Raw genomic sequence first — 21,320 nt, forward strand, 5'->3', positions numbered from 1 at the left:
GACATAACACGAAACTCAAAGTGCCCGTATCTGGTCCTGAATGCTGTCTTCGGAATATCATTCTCCTTAACCCTTACTTGATGGTACCCGGACCTCAAGTCTATCTTCGAGAAACACTTGGCACCTTGCAACTGATCAAATAGATCATCAATTATCGGGAACGGGTACTTATTCTTGATCGTCACCTTATTCAACTGTCTATAATCAATACACATCCGCAAGGAATTATCTTTCTTCCTTACAAATAACACAGGTGCTCCCCACGGTGATGTACTAGGTCTGATAAAGCCTTTTTTAAGAAAGTCCCTTAGTTGTTCCTTCAACTCTCTCAGCTCTGCAGGTGCCATTATATAGGGATGAATAGATATTGGCTGAGTATCTGGTAATAAATCAATAGCAAACTCAATTTCTCGCTCTGGCGGAAGACCCGGAAGCTCATCGGGGAAAACATTGGGAAATGCATTAACCACAGGGATAGATTGAATGGTTGGTGACTCAACTTTCACATCATGTACCCGAACTAAGTATAACATCTTTGATCTACAATCAACATTGGAATAACAAGAAGCCAACCAATCCATACCCAGTATAACATCAAATTCTACCATATCTAACTCAATTAGGCCTGCTACTATAGATCGGCTCTGAACTACTACTGTACAATCTCTATATACCCGCCTAGCTATCACTGGATCCACAACAGGTGTGGATACCTCAAAAGGTTTTACAAACTCATGTTTTATTCCAAACTTACTAGCAACCAACGGAGTAATATATGATAAGGTGGAACCTGGGTCAATTAATGCATATACATCATATGAGGAGACTGATAATATACCTATAACAACATCAGGTGACGACTCTTGATCCTCTCGACCTGCTAATGCATAAATGCGGTTCTGAGGACCGCTCGAGCTAGATGCTCCACTCTGCCTCTACCACGACCGATTGGTACTTATGAACCTTGCCTAGGGGGGCGTACTGATGATGACGAACTAGCTACAGATCCCGCTGGCTGAACTATGCTTGCACCACCTCTCGTCGGACAATCTCTCATAACGTGGCCTGGATAACCATAAGTATAACAAACACCCAACCCCATACGACACTGTCCGGCATGCTGCTTACCACACTGAGCACATCGTGGCAAGGGCGGCCTCATCTGACTAAACTCACCCCTATACTGAGAACTTAAGGCCCTAAAATTCTGTCTAGGTCCTGAATATGTGGAACGATCAAATCTCTTACCGGCAAACTGAGGGGGTGCACTAGCCGATGGCTGGACTGGATACCTCGGGTACTGTTATCTCTGACCACCTCGAAACTCACCAGAAGGACCCGAAGACCTCGCTCTCTTATTCTGGGCCCTATCATGCTCACGATCGGCCCTCTGTTTCTGCTTACGCTCCTCTACACCCTGAGCGTATGCCTGTATACGAGAAATATCCATGTTTGCCTGAAGTGAGACCGACATACAATCGTTAAGCAAGTGCGACTCTAACCCCATCACGAACTAGTGAACCCGATCCTCCATCATACAATAGTTGGAGCATACCTAGCCAATGAATCAAACTGAAGGTTGTACTCCCGAACACTCATATTACCCTGCCGAAGGGTCAAAAACCTATAAGCTCTGGCCCTTCTAAGCTTTGGTGGCAGATAATGATGAAGAAAAACCTCTGTAAACTCATGCCATACCGCTAGAGGGGCATTCTCACCTCTGGACAACTCCCAAGACTCGTACCGATTAACTGCAACATCCTGAAGTCTATAGGAGGCTAGCTCAACTTACTCAGTTGCAGTGGCCTCCATTACCCTCAAAGTCCTCTGCATCATATCGATAAATACCTGAGGGTCCTCGTTTGGATCTGCTCCAGTAAATACCGGAGGGTCCAAATTAATCAAATCACGAACCCTCGCACTGATGGCCCTATCTTCATGACCAATACCTACTTCCTGACATCGAGATTGTGCGGCTACTAATCGAGTCAGTAGCTGAATAACATCTCTCATCTCCTGCCCTTATGCATCTGGCTGAGGAGTTGGGTGTACATGGGTAGGCGCTGGAGCTGGTGCCCCTTGAAGCTCCTCTGGAGAGGGCGGGGTATGTGAAGTCTGAGATAGAATCTCACTATGAGACTCTCCCCGAGCCTTGGTAACTCGTGGCGCTCGACTAGTAGTCTCATCAGCCACAGACTTGACCTTCTGGGTGGTTGTAGCCTTCTTAGGCATCACTGAAAATATAACATATCGTTAGAGAAATGAATCCTTATATCGCACGATCTAAGATAAGAAAGGAGGATATCATCCTATATGTCCTTTAGCCTCTTGTATATAAATGTGGTGCACAACACACTCATAAACAAGACTCTACTAGACACGGTCTGTAGACAACCCTAGGACAAAACTACTCCGATACAACTTTTGTCATGACCCCAACCGATGGGCCATGACGAGTGCCCGAGTCCTACCTGTTGAACACCCCTAAGCATGCGTCTAAGATATAAACATGAATAACGTCTGTCAATAAACTGATGAGTCACGTGAATAACATACGTGAGGAAAACATGTCCAAAAGACATATATACATATACATGCGGAATACGGTAAAGCGAGCCAACATGGCTACTATAGATAACTATATATCCAAAACTAGAAGCCGACAAGGCCACATACTATTCAAGGACGGGACTAGGCCCCGTCGTACCCATATCTACATATAAAAATAGTGTACCAAAACTAATAACAGCTCCGGATAAAATGGAGCACACCAACTCTCGCTGATCAAGGATCCTAAAAAGGGGGACCTTCAGCCTGTCTACCTGCACCTGCGGGCATGAAACCCAGGCTCCAGGAAATAGTGGCTTCAGTACGAATAATGTACCAAGTATGTAAGGCATGAAGATTAGTACATAAAAGACATAAAAGAAACATAGAGTAAAGGAATCCACCTGTAAGTCTAAATAACTTTGTGAATCCTGAAATATGTATAAAGCCATGCATGTGCGTATAAATATAGTATCATGCATAGATATATGTGTGCATAACATCATCAAGCCTCTGAGGGCATCCCATCATATCATCTCGGCCTCTGCGGGCGAAATCATCAACGTATACCAACTGATCAGGTGGTGGTGCATATATAACGTTGTAACCTTTTCCCATATCCCATATACATATAATATATGCGTATATAACGCCATCTAGTCGTGGGTCAATGTACATGTATAAATGAATGAAATGCATAAGAAGTAAGTTAATAAGATTTCTCAAAATGTCATAAGATCAATATGCCTTCGGATAAACTTTATCAACTACGTATTTTTCTGAGACCCATGAACATAAGATATAATAATAAAACACATGGGAATTCAAGAACATAGGCACCCCTAGTGCTTCTACGAATAGAGACATTTATGAAAGTTGTGCGTTTTCTAGTTTTGTTTATATCATATGGATCATGCCAAAAGGAAATAAAGGATAGCCTTAACATACCTGAGCCGATTCTCTTGACAATCCCTCTAACACACGTCAATTGCGACAAAACACGTAACGACAGATCGAAGTAGGGAAAATCCGTATGATATTCTTGAGAAAGATTGTACCATGCTCTCTTAGAATTGCATCCCACGCTGATGTAGCATTATAAGGGTTCATATGAACTTTTGGTGAAGCTACATCTGTTACCTTACAAACATATACATTTCCTTTTAATGACATATGTAGGTGTCTTTATCATAGGTGTGGGCCCCACTTTACGTGATGACTTAGCCAACAAATTCCCTAAATATGCCACCTAGCCCTAGCCAAAAGAGTCATTGTTACCTAAATCCCTTGCTGCCACGTTGGGTCTCCAGTAAGCTTGTCCAAAAATTCTAATTACTTTGTTACTCTCCCATTAAAAATCAATAATTAACCAATTATCCACATAATTAAGAATTATCTCAAATTACTTAAAATAGTAATCACCTTTAACACACTTTATATACATTACTATCATAGTCATGTGGTACCTTATATGACACTAGTCCATAAATATCTGATATTATAGCTTTGACCGTATTTTATCCCAAATTGGCAACCTTTAACGAAACTCATTTTATTTGATTTGTTTACCCTCTAACCTTCACGGCATTTACTTATCCCCTGTTATAAATAGCATAAATACTTATAACCTCAAAAATAATCTCATTCTCGAGCTTACGCCGATTAACTTACGACGAAATGTTAACGTGCGAAATGCGGGATGTAACAAAGAGCTAGTAGTGTTGAATTTCGATTGTAGGATGATATGAAGCTTATGCACCCTAAATATTCGATAAAATATCGTAGTGAATCCAATTCTTGGTTTATTGATTTAATTGTGATCTAAACCATTTATACAATGTAGATTATCATTCATAAAGAGTACGGGAACTCGTGAGCTATCGCTAGCCAATCAACAAAGGTATGTTAAAGCTATCCCTTTTTTCCTTTTGGCATGATCCATATGATACAAACGAAACGAGCAAACGCACAACTATCATAAATGCCTCTACTCATAGAAGCACTAGGGGTGCCTATGTTCTTGATTCCCCATGAGTCTTATTATTATATCTTCTGTTCATGGGTCTCAGAAAAATACGTAGTTGATAAAGTTTATCCGAAGGCATATTGATCTTACGGCATACCGAGAAATCTTATTAACTTACTTCTTATGCATTACTTCTTATGTATGTATGTATATGGGGTATGAGGACAGGTTATGGCATTATATACATACCACCACCTGATCAGCTGGTATACGTTGATGATTTTGCGCAATGAGGTCGAGATGATATGATGGGATGCCCTCAGAGGCTTGATGATGTTATGTACGTATATACTTATGCATTTATACGCACATGCATGACATTATAAATGTTTCAGGATTCACAAAGCTATTTAAACTCACAGGTGGAATTCTTTACCCTATGTTTCTTTTATGTCTTTTATGTACATCATTTCATGCCTTACATACTCGGTACATTATTCGTACTAACGCCCCTATTGCTTGGGGCCTGCGTTTCATGCCAGCAGGTGCATGTAGACAGGCTGACGGTCCCCATTCTTAGGATCCTTGCTCAGCGAGAGTTGGTATGTCCCATTTGATCTGGAGCTACTTTTGGGTTTTGGTACGATATGTTTGTATACATATATAGGTATGGCGGGGCCCAGTCTCGTCCCTTACAAAGTTGTACACTCTATTAGAGGTCTGTAGACAGTCATGTATAGTTGGATAGTATGTGGCTTTGTCGGCTTCTAGTTTTGGATATATAGTTGTCTATAGCAGCCTTGTCGGCTCGTCCTATCGTATTTCGCATGTATATGTATATATGTCTTTTGGACATATTTTCCTCACGTATGTTATTCACGTGATTCAGTAGTTTATTGCCAGACGTTATGCATGACCTACACTTATTCCATATTTTATCTTAGACGTATGCTTATGGGTGTTTGATATCTAGGTTCGGGTACTCGTCATGGCTCATCGGTTTAGGTTGTAACATGAGTGAAACAACAATATAAGGGAGTTAATCAACTTATGTATTTTGTAGTTATATTATTTGTACCATAAATATGTAGAATTTTTGTGTTAAACATGTTAATATTTTGTGTTACCATTAACGTATGTACAAAATTTACCCTGATCCAGGATGGTTTGATCATCCTCTCTTCCAATGCAGAAATTCATATCTTGTCCTTTGTTACTATCCGTTTAAGGATACGGGGGATCGAATTGCTAACCATTGTAGCAATATCTATGTTAACTGTAGAGCAGCACTCATACAAGTAGATTTGCATAGCGAGGGAAAAACCTCAAAGAAGATAAAAATGCACAAATGGGGTCAACTTATACCTAACAGACTGAAGAAAATATGTATAAGCATCTATACCCCATGAGAAATTTGCATACTGCCCTGAGTCAACCAAATAGAACCGAAAGTGGTCTATCAAACCATTCTCTTTATTTGAAGGACAGAGGAAGAACTCTATAAGATACAGAATACATAGCTTGACTGCATCCTCATCATTCATCCAACTACGACTACAAATAATTTGTTTCATGTACGACTTCTCAACTTTTTCCTTGTTCGAAAAATAACTCCTCATTGTTTTACTATCATATTTAGGTGTGTACCCAAAGTCTGTTACTTCTGTAACACATTTGAGGCCGGTAATAAGAGCAAACTCCTTCAACCAAAGTTCAGCCACTGACCCTTTAGCTCTGCTGGAAAAAAATATCAGATCCATATGTGTTCAATTCATACTTCATCAGAAGGTGAATTACCTGATTTTGGATACATATTTTGGGCATGCTAAGAAAGTGCCCAAAATATGTCTTCTTAAATAGTTTTTCCCTTATCAGACAATAATACCTTGATTTGCGTAGGAACAACAGGGTATGATAATATTTGAAACCTAGTGAAGTCATAATCACTATCATGTGGTGCAAAACATATCCGATTCTGCATGAAAAGAAAAATAAGTTAATAAAACATGTTTAAAGATTAAAAAAAACATAAGAACAATATTGCTACAATTTATCTACAGACAAAATGACAGTAATACATTGGAGACAATTAAATGACAAATTAAAAATAAATAAAATAATTAAACTATAATGCAACTACAAAAAACTGACAGTCCTCTGTTTACACAAAATGTATTGAACAAGAAAACTACAAAGTAACCTACATTTAGAACAGTGGGGGAAAAATAACTACCAAACATAATAGTTACAATTAATATCTACAAGAGAATAAACGTTAACCAATAAAACAAACTACGTCATGAAATACATACCCTAACAAAATTATTTCAAATATTATACAACAAATCTGTAATTGCAAAAATATTTAGAAAAAATTGTAAACAACAAGATATATACACAACGTAGACAAAATTTCTACAATAAAGGAACAAAAAGAAATAGGTATCAGGATGAGCATGAAAATAACTTTTTTACTAAAACTAAAATACAAATATTGTAACTACTACAATTTTACCTTTTTAAAGACTGTTGGGGTATGTGTTTAGGATATTTATGAACCTTCTTCATTTTTGAAGGTTTTCCAGCAAGAGAAACCTTGGATATGTTTTTGCAGATTTGAGAATCACTTCTTCATCCACTAAATTGTCATCACCAACGATTTCTTTGCCCTTCTGTTTTACTGATTTAGCAAATGACGATCCTTCAGTAGCATCCCTGTCATGTTTTAATTTTTTTTGCGCCTCTAACCTAGCTTCACGAGGGGTAAGCTGGGACTTTCTTTCTGGTGTTGTATGTCGGGATTTCATCATTGTTTTGGGTGAATCTTGAGAGAAAGCACCCATATCAAATGTAGGAATTTCACCATCTCCTGAATCAGTAGATTTTTAGGGCTTTTCGTCAGAGTTCCTTTCTTCTTCATCGAAAGGGAAGAAATTGTTGATGAACTAAGGATTCCGTTTAAGTAATGTCTCTCAACCCTAGAATCTTGAGAGAGAAATCAAAAGTTTTGAGAGAGAAAATGGAAAATCTTTTGAAAAAATATCGAAATAAAGTGTTAATAGAGGTAGAGATGTTCAGAAGCGTGGGGGTATGGGTTAAGAAATGTGTGGGGGGGGGGGAGTGGGATATATACGTTAGATACAGTATAGCGTGAAAAACGGGTGTAATTGATATCTCATTTAATTCTTAAAATGTATATAATTCGTAAATTGTATATGCCCATGTAATTAAGTTAAAACTTGAGTAGGGAGGGTAAAAGGCTTCATATAGTGTATAGCTTGGTAAAAATCCCTAGAATGTTTACCTAAATATGTTTAATTATAAATTTAATACCACTTTTAAAGAGGTTCCTATTTAATTATATATCATAACAATATTTATAATTTGTATACAAATTCATAGTAAAAGATTATCCCTTAATTATAGCTATTAATTGTAGAATAAATGTACCACCCACGCCTACCCCTCTCCTCTCCCATCCCCCACGTCTCTCAGCTAACCCCCATCCCTTTAACCATGTCAATTTAGGGCCCGTTTGGCCATAAATAAATTTTATTTTTTTTGGAATCAGTGTTTGTCCATAAAATTTTCAATTTCACTTGAAGTTGAATTTCGGAATTTTTAAGAAATTTGAAAATCTCCAAAAAAGTTATTTTTCAAAATTTTCATTTCAAACCACTTACAAAAATTCAAAAACAACTCCAAATTGTATTCATGTCCAAACACAACTCTAATTTTCAAATACCATTTTCACTTTTTTTTTTCTTTTACTTTTTTCCAGAATTTTGCAATTCTTATGTCCAAACGTCCACTTAGGGTGTGTTTGGTATGAAGGAAAATATTTTTCGGAAAATATTTTCTAATATTTCCATGTTTGGTTAGCTTAAATGTTTTGGAAAATATTTTCCTCATCAACTCATTTTCCTTTGAAGATTAGGTTTTGCAAAATTATTAATTATTTGAATTTGATATTGTTTTGAACAATTAGGAATATTCTTTGCATTTTATATCTCAATTTTGAGAAAATTTAGTGAAAATTAAAGTTACTTTTGGTTGAACTTCAAATTGATACTCGAAGAGAAAGGAGAACAGTATTGTATAAATAAGTTGTATGCATTTTGTATGTTATTTATATATCCAATGAACATACAATGGCATATACACGACAAATAAAATACATACAATCGACATACACAATACTATAATAACATAATTGTATGCAAGTTGTATGTAAATTGTATATTTTGATTGAATTTTTATATAACAAAGAAATATGTGCAAATTATATACAAGTTGTATGTTTTGATCGGATTCTACAATAAAATTTTTGTATACAAGTTGTTTGAAACCCCAAAAATTATATGTAAAGTTGTATGCAAATTGTATGTTTTGACTGGATTAATTCATCTGGATGGAACTCTTGCCACCATCTGCTCTAACCTAGTACCTCGATCACTAACGGTAAGCATCCTTGTCCAATTTCTAGCTATTCATCCCAAAGGAGGTCAGGTGAAAGAAGCTAGAAAGCAAAAAAAGCTGATTGTTGTTAATTCTAGCTGATTACGACAATTTGATTTAAAGTGTGGTTGATCGATGTTTGATTGATAACTAATTCATGATCCAGCTAGTTAATTTTGACCAATTCCTTGAGACTTTGAACTATGCCTTAAGCTTATTAATTTGGATGTAGCAGAAGAAGACAAAGGTGAAAGGGTAAATGGGGAGAGGAGAAATTTTAATCAGAACTGACGATTCGGTAGATGACGTTTTTAAAGAGAAAAATTAAATTACTAAAGAAAGCCATAAAACTAGGAGTGCTTCACTGCTTTGTGATGAGTTTTCAAGTTCTTGGTAAGAATCACACCTTAGTTTGTTAATTAGAGATAAACAGGGGATATTCTGGGTGCCGAATATCCCCTTGCCTTACTGCCATAATTTTCTTGAATTTTGAACCCCATCTACCTTACCGCCTCGCCTGCCCTGCTCAAATACAGCAATCTCTAAACTCTAAATTAATCATTTCATGCTAAGCCAGGCAAATAGTTAGTATGGACAACATTTGAAGTTGAAGTTAGCAAACAATTATTTGCAAATGAAAAAGTTCGTGCAAATTTTGGTGACCAAAGGTATACACAGTAACTTCATGGAAACAGGAGATAGATTCGGTTATTTTGTCAAACCAAAGGTAGAATTTAAAAATTGCTATGTTTCTAAAGAGAAACGTATTTTGTAACTCAGCGTGGCAGAATCATTTGAGCATGATACAAGATAGAACAAAATAAGTATGTCAAACATTTTCGAACCAACATATACAATTTATAAACACAACATACAACAATGCCATTCACAACTCAATGAAGCATAAAATTTTCAGAGACCCCAAAAGAAAAACCTATATATGAATACAGGACACTAGAAACTCCTTAAAGTGCGTTAACCTTCAACAGTGACTTCAGCTGTAATAACAACAGCGTTTGACGGTTGAACTGCATTTTCGTCTGCTGGATTCATCTCGCACTTTTCATCAGCTGGTTTAACATGCATGTCTTGTGCATTTTCTTCACAAATATTCTCCTCCAAGTTCTTGACTTCAGCAGCTTTTGATTTTGTTCCAACAGCTTTCGCTTTAGTTTTAGCAGTTGAGGAACTTTTCGTCGGCTTCTTGGTTTCAATAGGCTTCCCTTTTGAAACACCAGTAACATTATCACTAGTTGACAGCAAGGCCGTGGGTGACTTTACCTGTTCTTTGACAACTCTTGGACTCAAACACGATCCTCCACTTTCAGAGCTGTTGGTTGTCGATGTGGAGTTCTTATTTCTTCCAAGCTTAGGAGATACAGCACGTGTTGTTGGTATCTGTATGATCAAGAAAATTATCATGTGTGCTACTTTTATAAATTCAAGTTAACAGGAAGAGAACATGATGAGTCATGAAATCTTAAAATGTAACCTGGAAGCTAATATGGGGTAGCCTTAAAACTCTGTTGGCATATACTTAGTAACTAAAGCATTCTATTGCAGGATAAGCACTAGTAAAATGTGGAAAGGGAAAAGGAACACGCCATATCATTAGATGAACACACAACCCTTATCATCCAGCGGGATCTCTCGAATGTCCTTGAAAGAGAAGCAGCAATGGTCATTCAAATGAAGTATCACAATCAAAGAGCGACCTGACATATCAAAAGTATACTAGCCTTTTGTAAATACTTAAGTAGTACCTTCTTAAAACCATCTTTATGACTGGAAACATAAACGAGCGCAATTATACCTCAAACTATGTCAGATTTGAAGAAAAATTGATATGCTTCTTTATTAGATAAATAAGGTTTATACAACAGTTTTCAGGTATTGCAAGTAATGCATTACTACTTATTCATTTATGGCTATCAAAGTCCAATACTATCTACAATTGTCATTTTTAAGGAAAGAAAAATCCATCAGCATAGACCCCATTTTGGTTTTGATATCAAGAAACAATCCCAATCCGCAACATTCGAGTTTTGAACATTATCTCTAAAAGTACAAGTATCTCATGCTAACGAGCAACCATGTTTACAAACTTTGAACTTAAAAAGGAATATGCCACCTTTTTCATCCTTGTAGCATAAACAAATAAGTATTTTAGGAGAAGAGCATTTAGTTAACAGAATTTCAGGCAGTGCCATGCCAGTAAAGTGTTTTCCAAGTCTTGTAATTTCATCATAAACACTGCATAAAAATTGCAGTCATGAAATCAGCATCTTTTTAGCTCTGCTCATTGAACTCAAGAATTTCTATCAATAAAGCGTACTGATGATACTTATCACATTAGTTGGCAGCACATTTATTTTCTTAAGGGGGCGGGGGGTCGCTATTACGTATCCCTGCTCTCTCAAGTTCCCATTCATGAACATGAGATCATTTTTTCCTCAAGCATCCACTAAGATAATGTAGATGCATAAAAATATAGGAAAAGCTGGAACTCAGCATCAAAATCAATGGAAAAAATAACAAAGCAACTGAGACAAGTAACTGGGAACTTGAACATGTAGAAATCCTAGTACAATTCAGCAGTTACGCATCCTATCCATGCGCCTTTACTGCAACGGGTGGATCCCCAGGATGGCCAATGCCTATGCCATCAGTGTGAGGGCATCCTGTCGGGCGAAGTGGGGTGGATCCCCAAGATGGCAAATGTCTACGCCATCAATATGAACTACTATCTTGAAAGGATTTCGAAAGTTAAAACCGCTCTACTAGCAATTACATCTTGTTAATTTCTGAAGTTAAGAAAAACTTTAACATGTCAAGACATGCTGAAGATGAAGGTTTTTCAGGTTAGAGGATGTCAAAACTAACACATTAATGTGTTTTCTGAAAGTTAGGAACCAGTGTGTCAACAAAGAACACCCCTGTTCTCTTTTCGAATTAAGATCAACACTTTACCTTCCTTAGCTCAACTTTTGGAGGGGGTTCCTTGTAAAAGCTTGGCATTGGTGTAGCTTTAAATGTCAAGCTCTTCCTCAGTTGCTTTATCTCCGCCTCTTGGTTTTCCTACATTCAAAACCCAACTTCAATTTTTTTTTAAAAGGCTTGGGAGAGACTAGATCTTAAATAGTTAACCAGAAAAAGTACAGTAATATATTTTGAACCAACCTTGGATTTTGCTTGCATGTTATTCTTTTCCTCTTCCTTTGCCTGTATCTTCTCTTCTATCTTTGCCAAGAACTAACAAAGAAAGAAACTTTGCACTTGAGCTTTGCATAAAAAATCACATTCCCTCATTGGTAAAGAAGAAACAAGTGCGAACTACAAACCTCCTTCCGCTTTTCAGCACGTTCTTCCAACCTGAAAGAAAATCCAGCAATACTGGCCCTTCGTTGTCCACGAGGAGTGGTACTTCTGGTAACCGCAGAAATAAAAGTAGATTTAATTGGCCTAGAACACTAAAGATGATGAACAAACCAATGGAACAACAGAATGACAACAGTGTAAAGAGAAAATCAGTACGAGGAAGTGGTAGAACGAGCATCCTCATCCTCTTTAAGAGGCAGCAATGCAGCTTTAGTAGGTTTTTTGTTTTCGTCATTTGATCTGCAGTAGGAAGAAATAACTTAACTAAAGAAAAGTTCTTCGGCAAAATGAAACATAATATAAAGTAAAAACTTCGATTCTAAAGGCAACAAGTGTAGACCAAAAAAACTTCATAAAAATGCAAGCAACAAATTCACTTACACTTCAGATGTAGCTTTCTTTGCACTTCCACCGGCCGGAAGAGATTTCCCGGACTAATAGACAAAAACAGGTTAGAGACATAGTGAGATAAAGCATCCATTAAACAAGTCAAAGGCAAAATATTATAAGGGTCAATACCATAGACTGACGGAGACTGGGAACGGCTGCAATAGTTGTCCTTCTGCTGGTTGCAACACCTCCATTTGCGTTTGCGTTCTTCAATACTCCAGCTGATATACCCTTCGGATTCAAACTAGAAGCTGATGATCCCTTAGAAAGTGAAGTCTCATTTTTAAACCCCTTTGTTTTCAATTCCTTGGCATCTGATTTCTTTGGGTAGACATCAATGCTCTTCCTCATTACATCGGAACTATTACCTCTTGCAGGGAACGATAGACTTTGTGATATACTTGCCTTTTTCGAACGAGTCAATGCAGCTGTGCCTCTTAAACTAGCCTGATCCTTAGCCATTTTATTGTTCTTTGTAGTTTCATCACTAGCAAGCTTTCTTTGACTTGATGTTTTGCTCTTTGGAACATTCCCAGACAATTCAGTTTTGACATTAGGTGTTACATTAGCCTTCTCCTCATTTGCATTGGTTTTTTCACTCACATTCTCCTTCACACTGACATTCTTTTCAGCCACAACAATCTTTTCCTCTTCAACTGGAACCCCATTTTCGGACTCCATTTATCTAAAATATCTAAAGTAACACACACAAAAATGCACAAGAAATCTGGAATTTTAGGTTGAATCAACAAGGGCAAGACAAACTACACAAGCCTAAATCCAATTTAACCAGCACAAAACTTCCATACTGAAAAAATCTTCCCAAACAAGTCACTTTCTTCCAAAATATCTTCAAATAAAACGACAAAACACATAAATGTGAGAAAAAAGAAAGATTTTCAATTCTTGTTCTCAGATAACCAGAATTTCAACCATCTAGACTCTTTACACTGACAATCAACAAACAATTCAAGAACAACCAAACAGGGCATAAAAGGTAACCAAAAATGAATACCAACCTCGTAAAATCCCATAAAAGTAAGAAAAAGACAAAGATCCAACAGAATTCAAAACAGTAACAAAGAGTGAAAGGCTACAGTCTTGAAAACCAACATAACCAAAGGAATATGATGAGAGGAAGGAGGGTACAGTACCTTTTGTCTGATTGGTGACAAATTGTGCTTCTTGAATAGTACAAACAATTATGATTTGAGAATTCAAATACTACTTTGGAATGAAAAGTTAGTTAGAAATATTAGAAACAGAGGACATACAGACAGAGTAGACGGTGGTGTCCAGTGGAAGTTAAAAAGGTATAGGCAAGTTCTTTTTTCTTTTTCCTTTTTTTCTCCAAAGGGGATGGAATTGTGGATTGATTCAATTGGTAAAATGACCTCTCTTTTTTGTCTTGATCAGAAAAGAAGAAAATAAGGGAGAAGTAGAGAAAGAGAGAGAATGTGAAACCTTTTATAATACTCTTTCCGTTTTATTTTATGTGATACAATTTAATTGGATATGAGTTTAAGAAAAAAATTATAATTTAAAACAAGTCATATATATTTATATAGTTATAAATCATATCATTAGAAATAATATTTAACCTAAAATTTAGCTTTAAATTAATCAATTAAAATTTAGGTCACAAGCAATCGAATTAGACCAATTTAACTTAACTCTTCGATGAATTAGAAATGATTGTAATAGAAGATAAAAGACAATAAAATAGACAATTGCACTTAAAGAAGGGTAAAGAGATTCTTATAAATAAAACAGTGATCAGTGTTAGTGGAACGACCCATTTGTATATACACATTACTCCCTCCGGTCCACAATTAATAATTTTTTGGTATTTTTTTTATGGTCCAAAATATCTGTATTTTTCAGATTTTAAGAATGAATTAATTATTTTTTTCTTACATTGCCCTTGGAGTAAATAGTGTTGGAGTATATGTTATGAGTGTTTATGTGAAGAAATAGTAAATGTTAATATGATCAATTTCATTACTAATTAATGTTAAAATGTGAATTTCTTAATCTGTATGAAAACAACCAAAAAAATTACTTATTGTAAACCGGAGGAGTAATATTTAAGGAAGTAAAATGAGACCAAGGTAGTTTTTGGATAGGCTTGGCTTCATTAATTATATAGATTACTTGTTTTTCCTTACATTAAGAGTTGGAATATCGAAGGGAATATCCATTATCTATTACAGATTAATGAATACAAATACCTGAAATTATTAGACATGAAAATATAAGTTTGATAAAGAGAATCAAGTTCTAATATGGGAGGTAATCATCTGATAAACCTAAATTATTTTTCTGTTATGTTTAAACGTATAAGTGTTATATATGTTCTTTTGTTTGAGTATTCAACATAAATTTTGGTAACTTACTCTTAAAATAGCAATAATAGTATACATGTCATCTCAATAATTAAACCACCAGCTGATTATTGTATCCATTAATGGATAATTTTGTGATTATTATTTAGTCCCAAAGGTCAGCATGTGGAGGACACGTCTGTGATAATCTAATATCCATGTCAAGAAGAGTATAAAAGATTTTTCAAATATAAAAAGAGCTAATAATATTACTAATCAATTAGCCAATGCTTTCATTTTGTTGGACAGGGTCATGCAACTTTTCCAATTATTTAATATCTTGAAATTGTCTTATTATGTGATGACAAAAGAATCCTAAGAAAGCAAGGAATCCGACCTATATCTTACTAATAAATTAAAATCTGACCTGTATAATTATATATCTAAAAGAAGGTAAATGAATGAGAAGTATGGTTTTTGTTTTGTATTTCTTGCTGATTCAATAATGCATGCTTCCAACAACCAAGAGATCTTGTCAACAATATATTTTATTATCTCTTTGCAAGACTTGCACATACTATTAAATAATTCTGACTCTCATCACAATCTTACCTATCGAGGAAGCCAAAGATAATTCAGAATTTAAAATTTATGAATTTCTACAAATTCTTCAATTAATACATAATAATTTTGAGTTTATAATTAATATCTATATATATTTAGTGAATTTTTTTAATATATATATATAGAGAGAGAGTGTGTGTTTGAAAAAAAAAAATTCCCGTAAACTTGTATGAAACACCGGAAGAAGGTAGTACCTTTTCTGTTTGAAAAAGATGGAGCAAAAAATGTTTGACTCGAACATTGCCGAGTTGATAGTTTCTTTTTTTGCAATTTCATAAAAACCATTAATAGATGACAAAATGTTGGGTACCACATCCTATTTAGCAATCAACATCCTTAGTTTTGACGTATTATCATGAAATTTGATTTGTAAACAAAAGAGCGATTTGAGTACAATAATCCGTTCTTTTACTTAGGAGTAAATTCTAAGATTAGAAGTATGATAATCTCACTTCTTTTGTCTCACGACTAATTTCAATGTTAAAACTCTAATGAATTTTTTCAATATTTGGGATAGACATGCTTGAATTGTTCAGTTTTATAAACCGTATCATGGGAAATTTCCAGTAACATGAATTAGTTTCTGAAAAAAACATTTTCCTCGAAATTCAGTGTTTGGTTGGAAGTTGGAATATTTTAAAAAAATTATTTATTAAAGATTAATTATAATGTTAACAAATGGGATATTGCACTCAAAATCTTAGCAGTTCAATTGATTGGCTACATGTACTTTCATGTTGTTAGCTAGAATTCAATTTTCCACCTTGTTATTCCTTCTCTATTTTTTTCTCCCTTATGTATAATAAAAGATTTTTTTTAAAAATGGAATGGTACCCTTATGAAAATTTTTAGTATTAAAAAATAATAATCCCTTTGTCCAAAGATTAAGAAATAAAAATAAATAAAAAATAAATAATTATTTGTGTGATTATAAATCCAAACAAAGAGCAGCCAATGATTCAATGCTAAATTACATCCCTGTAGGAGAACGTGCGTATTGAGTCTGGTTCTGGAATTTGGAGGGGCCTGTCACCTTTGTGCATGCAGCCTACGTGGCACTACCACAGAACGTGATCGGGTCCCACGTTTCTCAATTTCTTCCTTTCATTCGGGGCCCATCCCTAAACGTGTTCCAACAACCGTTTCGCGGCGTGAGTTGTCAGAACGTGCCGGGTCTTGATCCTACGGCGGATTTGTTCGGTGTGAAGGCATCACAGCCGTAGATTTGGAGTCAAATCATTTTCTCCGTTTGGAAAAATTATAAGTGTATGGGATTTTGTGGATGGTACGTTACGTTGTATTCAAGATTTATTAAATATAATTTCTTAATGGAACTATTCAATTAAAAGGAACTTTATAATTTTATACTTTAATTTATATCAAAAGAGGAACAAAGATTCCATTTACATGGAAGATACGAAATATACTAGTACCTCCACTCCTTTTCTCTTTTCCTTTCTACACATCGATCAATTTTACTCAATTATTCTTAGTTTAACATGATTTATTCATACTCGTTTGTTTTGATTTGGTTAGTTAACTTAAATCATTAACCAATCAAATTGAAACAGTAATAATATCATGTTTAATTACCAAAACTTGTAATTGTAAACATGAAGTTTTTTCATTGACTTTCTAATTTTACTTGGATACCATGTCATTTGGCATGCAAAATGATCGGATTGGCTCCTTCATTTGACTCCGCGCTCCACATCATGACACATGTTTTGACCTTTAGGATAAGATGACATCCAATAGTGAGCTCATTATTTATAACCCAAATAAATAGAATAGCCCGATAAATTTAACTTTTAAATAAATTAATATTTATTTATTTGATTTAAATAACCGATTCAATAAAATTTAAATGTCCCCTCGATTCAACAAAATATATCAAATAATTTTGAAGTATTTCTTTAGTTCATGTCTTGCTCTTTAAATATAGTGGTTTATATGGCCTTTGGTCCGCAAAATCAAAATACGGAACATAATTCTCTTGAGAAGTGGTAGATAGCGATACATTTTTATATCCGAGGGTTCAAACACTTTATATTTTCGGATGTGATCCAAACAAGTCTTATTTATGATTTGTGTTTACCCGAAAAACGGATGGAGTTAAATTTATATGTAGTTCTAAGAATACCTGGTATAACTTGATACGAATTGAAAAGATAAGTAAAAATATATCGAATATTGACTGTAAAAATGAATGAATACCAAACCAATTTGAGTAAAGAATGGTTGATAAATGAACAATATGAATCAATGTCCAAAGCCCAAAAAGGGATAATATTTGCTATATGTATGTAAATCTCAATAATCTCTGGATGTGAGGGTGTCTCAATGTATTTCAATGTCCGTTTCACAAATGATAGTCACTCTTCATATAGTAGAGGAACCCTACTTTGGATATAATTAAAAATATATAGTGGGGATCCCCATGATAGATTAGTTAATTAGCTTTTCCTTGATTTCCGCCGAGATTCTCTTCCCTAGTGCAGTTACAACGACTCTTTGTCTCTTGGCTCGATCTCGATCTTGGTCGGTCTCGGTATTGGTCGGTCTCTGGGTCTCGAGCTTGATCAGTCTTTGGGACTCGAGTTTGATATTAATTGGTCTCTGGGTATCGATCTCGATATTGACTCGAGCTCGGTATTGATCGGTCCCTGGATCTTGAGCTCGATAACTCAACTTTACATCACAGCTTGAAATTATAATGTCGACCCTCGGTCCATCATGCTCCCATCTTGACTAATTACATGAATGGCAAACTTGATTTTGACTGTATACAGATAGTCCACTCGTTTCTCGGAAAGAAGGTGGTGAGAAACGATATAATTTTTCAACCTCTGACTAGATACATACTGACGTCTGCGTCGAGCCCGATTGTGACGTATGTGACAAATGTCTCGTCGGTCCAGTTATCAAGGCATTAAATGCGTGTCAGTCGATGGTCGGCCACTACCAATTTTGAACCGTCACTGTGAAATCTATAAATAGCCCCTTCTTCATCATTTCAAACTTTTACCTTCAAATCTCTTCTTATTTTAATCTTCACAGTTCTTCGTCTTCCCCAAAGCTCTTTATTCCCAGGTTTTGGATTTTCTTTACATGTTCTTCTCAAAACACGAAATACCTTACTCTCCCTTCTTCTTTGTTCACAAAAATTTAGATGGCAAAAATATCTAAAACTGTTCCGCAGAAAGAGGCTGCTTCCTCATCTCGGCCGGCCGGCAAAAAAACAACGGTGGAGCCACGCCTTGAAGAACTTGTTCCTAGGGGGTGTGTTATTGATTTCGATTTTAAGGTCGAGAAACCCTCATCGATGGATGGTCGATGTGAGCCGGTATCGAGATATATATACTCGATACCAAAAAACCTTCTTGACCTGGTAAAAAAGGACTGCCATTGGAAAAATAAAGAGGTTGTGATACCAGCACCGGAGGAGGCGATTACTACCCACGTGGAAGGGTACCTTAGTATTTACACTTACCCTTTTACGCTGGATCCCCTCGATCCGATCATCATCAATTTTTGCAAGAAGTACCAGGTGACCTTTTGCCAAATTCATCCTTCTTTCTGGAGGATCGTGATTCTGCTCCATTTCTTTGTGAGCAAAATCGATGGGCTTTCGTTTACCCTCAACCACCTCGTAAGATTATATAGTCCTCAGCTTTATTGAGGTAGGCTGATAAAGCTTCATCGCCGGGCCACCAAGTCTTTTGCCTTGAGCATAGATGAAGACACAGATCGAGGTTGGATGGGCCGGTTTGTTTGGGTGAAGACTTCGGACCTGATCCCAGCTGAGAGTATGCTATTTCTCGAGAAATGGAATATGAAGCGTAAGTATGATCTTCTTTTATATTTTGTTTGTTGTTTTACTTCTTCCCCCTTTCTTATCAGTATTTTTCTCGATGCAGTCGTTGTTTGGATGCCGGGTGCAGTTCCCCATCTTGAGAACTGGGTCACGAGCCTGGTTTCGACGTCAAAATACGTCGAGCGCGCATGGCGTGATTTGTCAAAGGGCCGTTGGGAGGCTCGTACTCACGGTAAGCCTTCAACTTGGATTACCGACTTGCCAATCATTCGAGGCGACATATTTGCCCGAAGCATGAGTTTTTCTTATTTTTCTCCTTTTGCAGGTCTTGAAAAGGATGCAGCTATGAGGCCCCCGTCCGGTAATGAAGAAGTGTTATCGTCGGTCTCGAAATCGGGGAAGGAAAATAAGAGAAAAAAGACCTCGGACTCCGAGGGTTAAAAACCTAAGAAGAGAGTGGCCCGTAAACCCAAGAGGATCACAATCCCACTGTCTATGGAGTCAGTCCAAAGACTAAGGGACGAAGAAGAAGAAGAAGGTGATTCCGGGCTGGTGGCCCGTGCTCAAAATACTCCGGTACCGGTGGGAGCTGATACCGCTCTGTCCAGGCTTGAAGAGGTCGAAGAGGAGATTCTGACCCAAGTTCCCGAGCCGAGGGCGACCGAGGATGTTTTACCTCGGGGTAAAGAGACCGTCGAAGAGGCGGTGAAGGAACCGAGCTTGAGGATTCACAAGACGGAGGCTGCACCCCGAAAAGCTTACTCGGGGCAATAGAGATCGGTGATGCCCCATCGCTTCCTTCGTTTTTGCAGTCGATGATACGTGACGCTCAGGCCATGGAGGCCTATCATGGGGAAGGAGCCCATAAAGAGGAAGACCCTTTCCGTGGTTATTTTATCGGGGTAGAAGATGTCACCGATCTTGGTGACTCGGAAGCTCCAAAGAAGAGCTCGGGCGAGGTGGGAGTGTCATATCTTTCAACGAAGCTCAACAAGACCTGAATCGGGTAATTTTATACTTTGTCTTTGTCAATTTCTACACTTTGTATTTTCTTTCCTTGTATAATTCCTTTTTTTATTCCTGTAGGCTTCTGCGCTTCATCACGAAGCATTCCTCCTATCCCGAGGGGAGCTGAGCCGGTATGAAGCCGAAGTTCAAAGTCTTACTGAGCAGAGAGATGTCTTTAAACTTCTCAGTGAGCGGAGAGAAGGAGAAGCAAAGGGACTTCGGGCTAAGCTAGAAGCAGCTCGGAAAGAAAAGCCGATTTGTCTGAGAAAGTAAAAAGAATTTTTGAAGCTAATGACACTGCCTTAGGCGTGATGGTTAACAGTTCGGTTCCATAGGTCCAACAAAAGTTTGACGTGATCAGGCAACTTCGTGTTGAAGTAGACGTAGTGAGGGCGGAGGCTGAAGAGTGGAAAAAGAACATGGATCGCCTTGACTCAGAAAAGGAGGCCGCCCGAGCTCAACTGGCGTCGACTGAGACCCAACTCCGAAGTTTGAAAGAGAAAACCTCGATGCAGGATAAGAAAGTCGAGGAGTTCCAGTCTCGGTTGGGCTCCGTAATTTCTTATCGAGAGAGACTGACCACAGAACTTGTAGTGGCCAAATCGGAGGTCGAGATAGCCACTGTTAATGTTGACGCAATGGTGGCCGTCTATCGGTCCGATGCCGAAGCTGCTCAAGTCCGAGCAAAAGAGGTTGTTGAAGCTGCTCAGGCTCGGGCAAACTGGGTTGCCGAGCATGTTAAATGCCAATCTCTAAGGGAGACTCTCGAAGAGATTCATGCTCGTGGCTTCGATCTTACAGCCGAGAT

At 37.0% G+C, this 21,320-nt stretch overlaps 1 protein-coding gene across 2 annotated transcripts; it reads right to left on the reverse strand.

The window, feature by feature from the left end:
- Positions 1-9,704: 9,704 nt before the first annotated feature.
- Positions 9,705-14,179, reverse strand: LOC107778724 (protein WVD2-like 4). Of its 2 annotated transcripts, none has more exons than XM_016599011.2 (8): positions 13,894-14,179; positions 12,869-13,433; positions 12,731-12,783; positions 12,506-12,589; positions 12,313-12,397; positions 12,152-12,223; positions 11,942-12,049; positions 9,705-10,369 (listed from the first exon to the last, which is right to left on the reverse strand). In XM_016599011.2, the coding sequence occupies exons 2-8, from the start codon at positions 13,418-13,420 to the stop codon at positions 9,947-9,949; spliced, it is 1,377 nt and encodes a 458-aa protein (XP_016454497.1). In that variant the 5' UTR covers positions 13,421-13,433; positions 13,894-14,179; the 3' UTR covers positions 9,705-9,946. The 2 variants fall into 2 exon arrangements, with proteins under 2 accessions (XP_016454497.1, XP_075095940.1); XM_075239839.1 differs by lacking the exon at positions 13,894-14,179 and adding an exon at positions 13,759-13,884.
- Positions 14,180-21,320: the final 7,141 nt, after the last annotated feature.

The sequence above is a fragment of the Nicotiana tabacum genome, chromosome 19 (genome assembly GCF_000715075.1).
Source record: "Nicotiana tabacum cultivar K326 chromosome 19, ASM71507v2, whole genome shotgun sequence".
In the NCBI taxonomy this organism is placed as follows: Eukaryota; Viridiplantae; Streptophyta; class Magnoliopsida; order Solanales; family Solanaceae; genus Nicotiana; species Nicotiana tabacum.

Coding starts and splice junctions, on each gene's coding strand:
- LOC107778724 (XM_016599011.2), bottom strand. CDS start 13,420: ATGGAGTCCGAAAATGGGGTTCCAGTTGAAGAGGAAAAGATTGTTGTG. Junction 12,590..12,730: donor AAGAAAGCTACATCTGAAGT/GTAAGTGAATTT, acceptor TTCCTACTGCAG/ATCAAATGACGAAAACAAAA. Junction 12,050..12,151: donor ACATGCAAGCAAAATCCAAG/GTTGGTTCAAAA, acceptor TTTTGAATGTAG/GAAAACCAAGAGGCGGAGAT.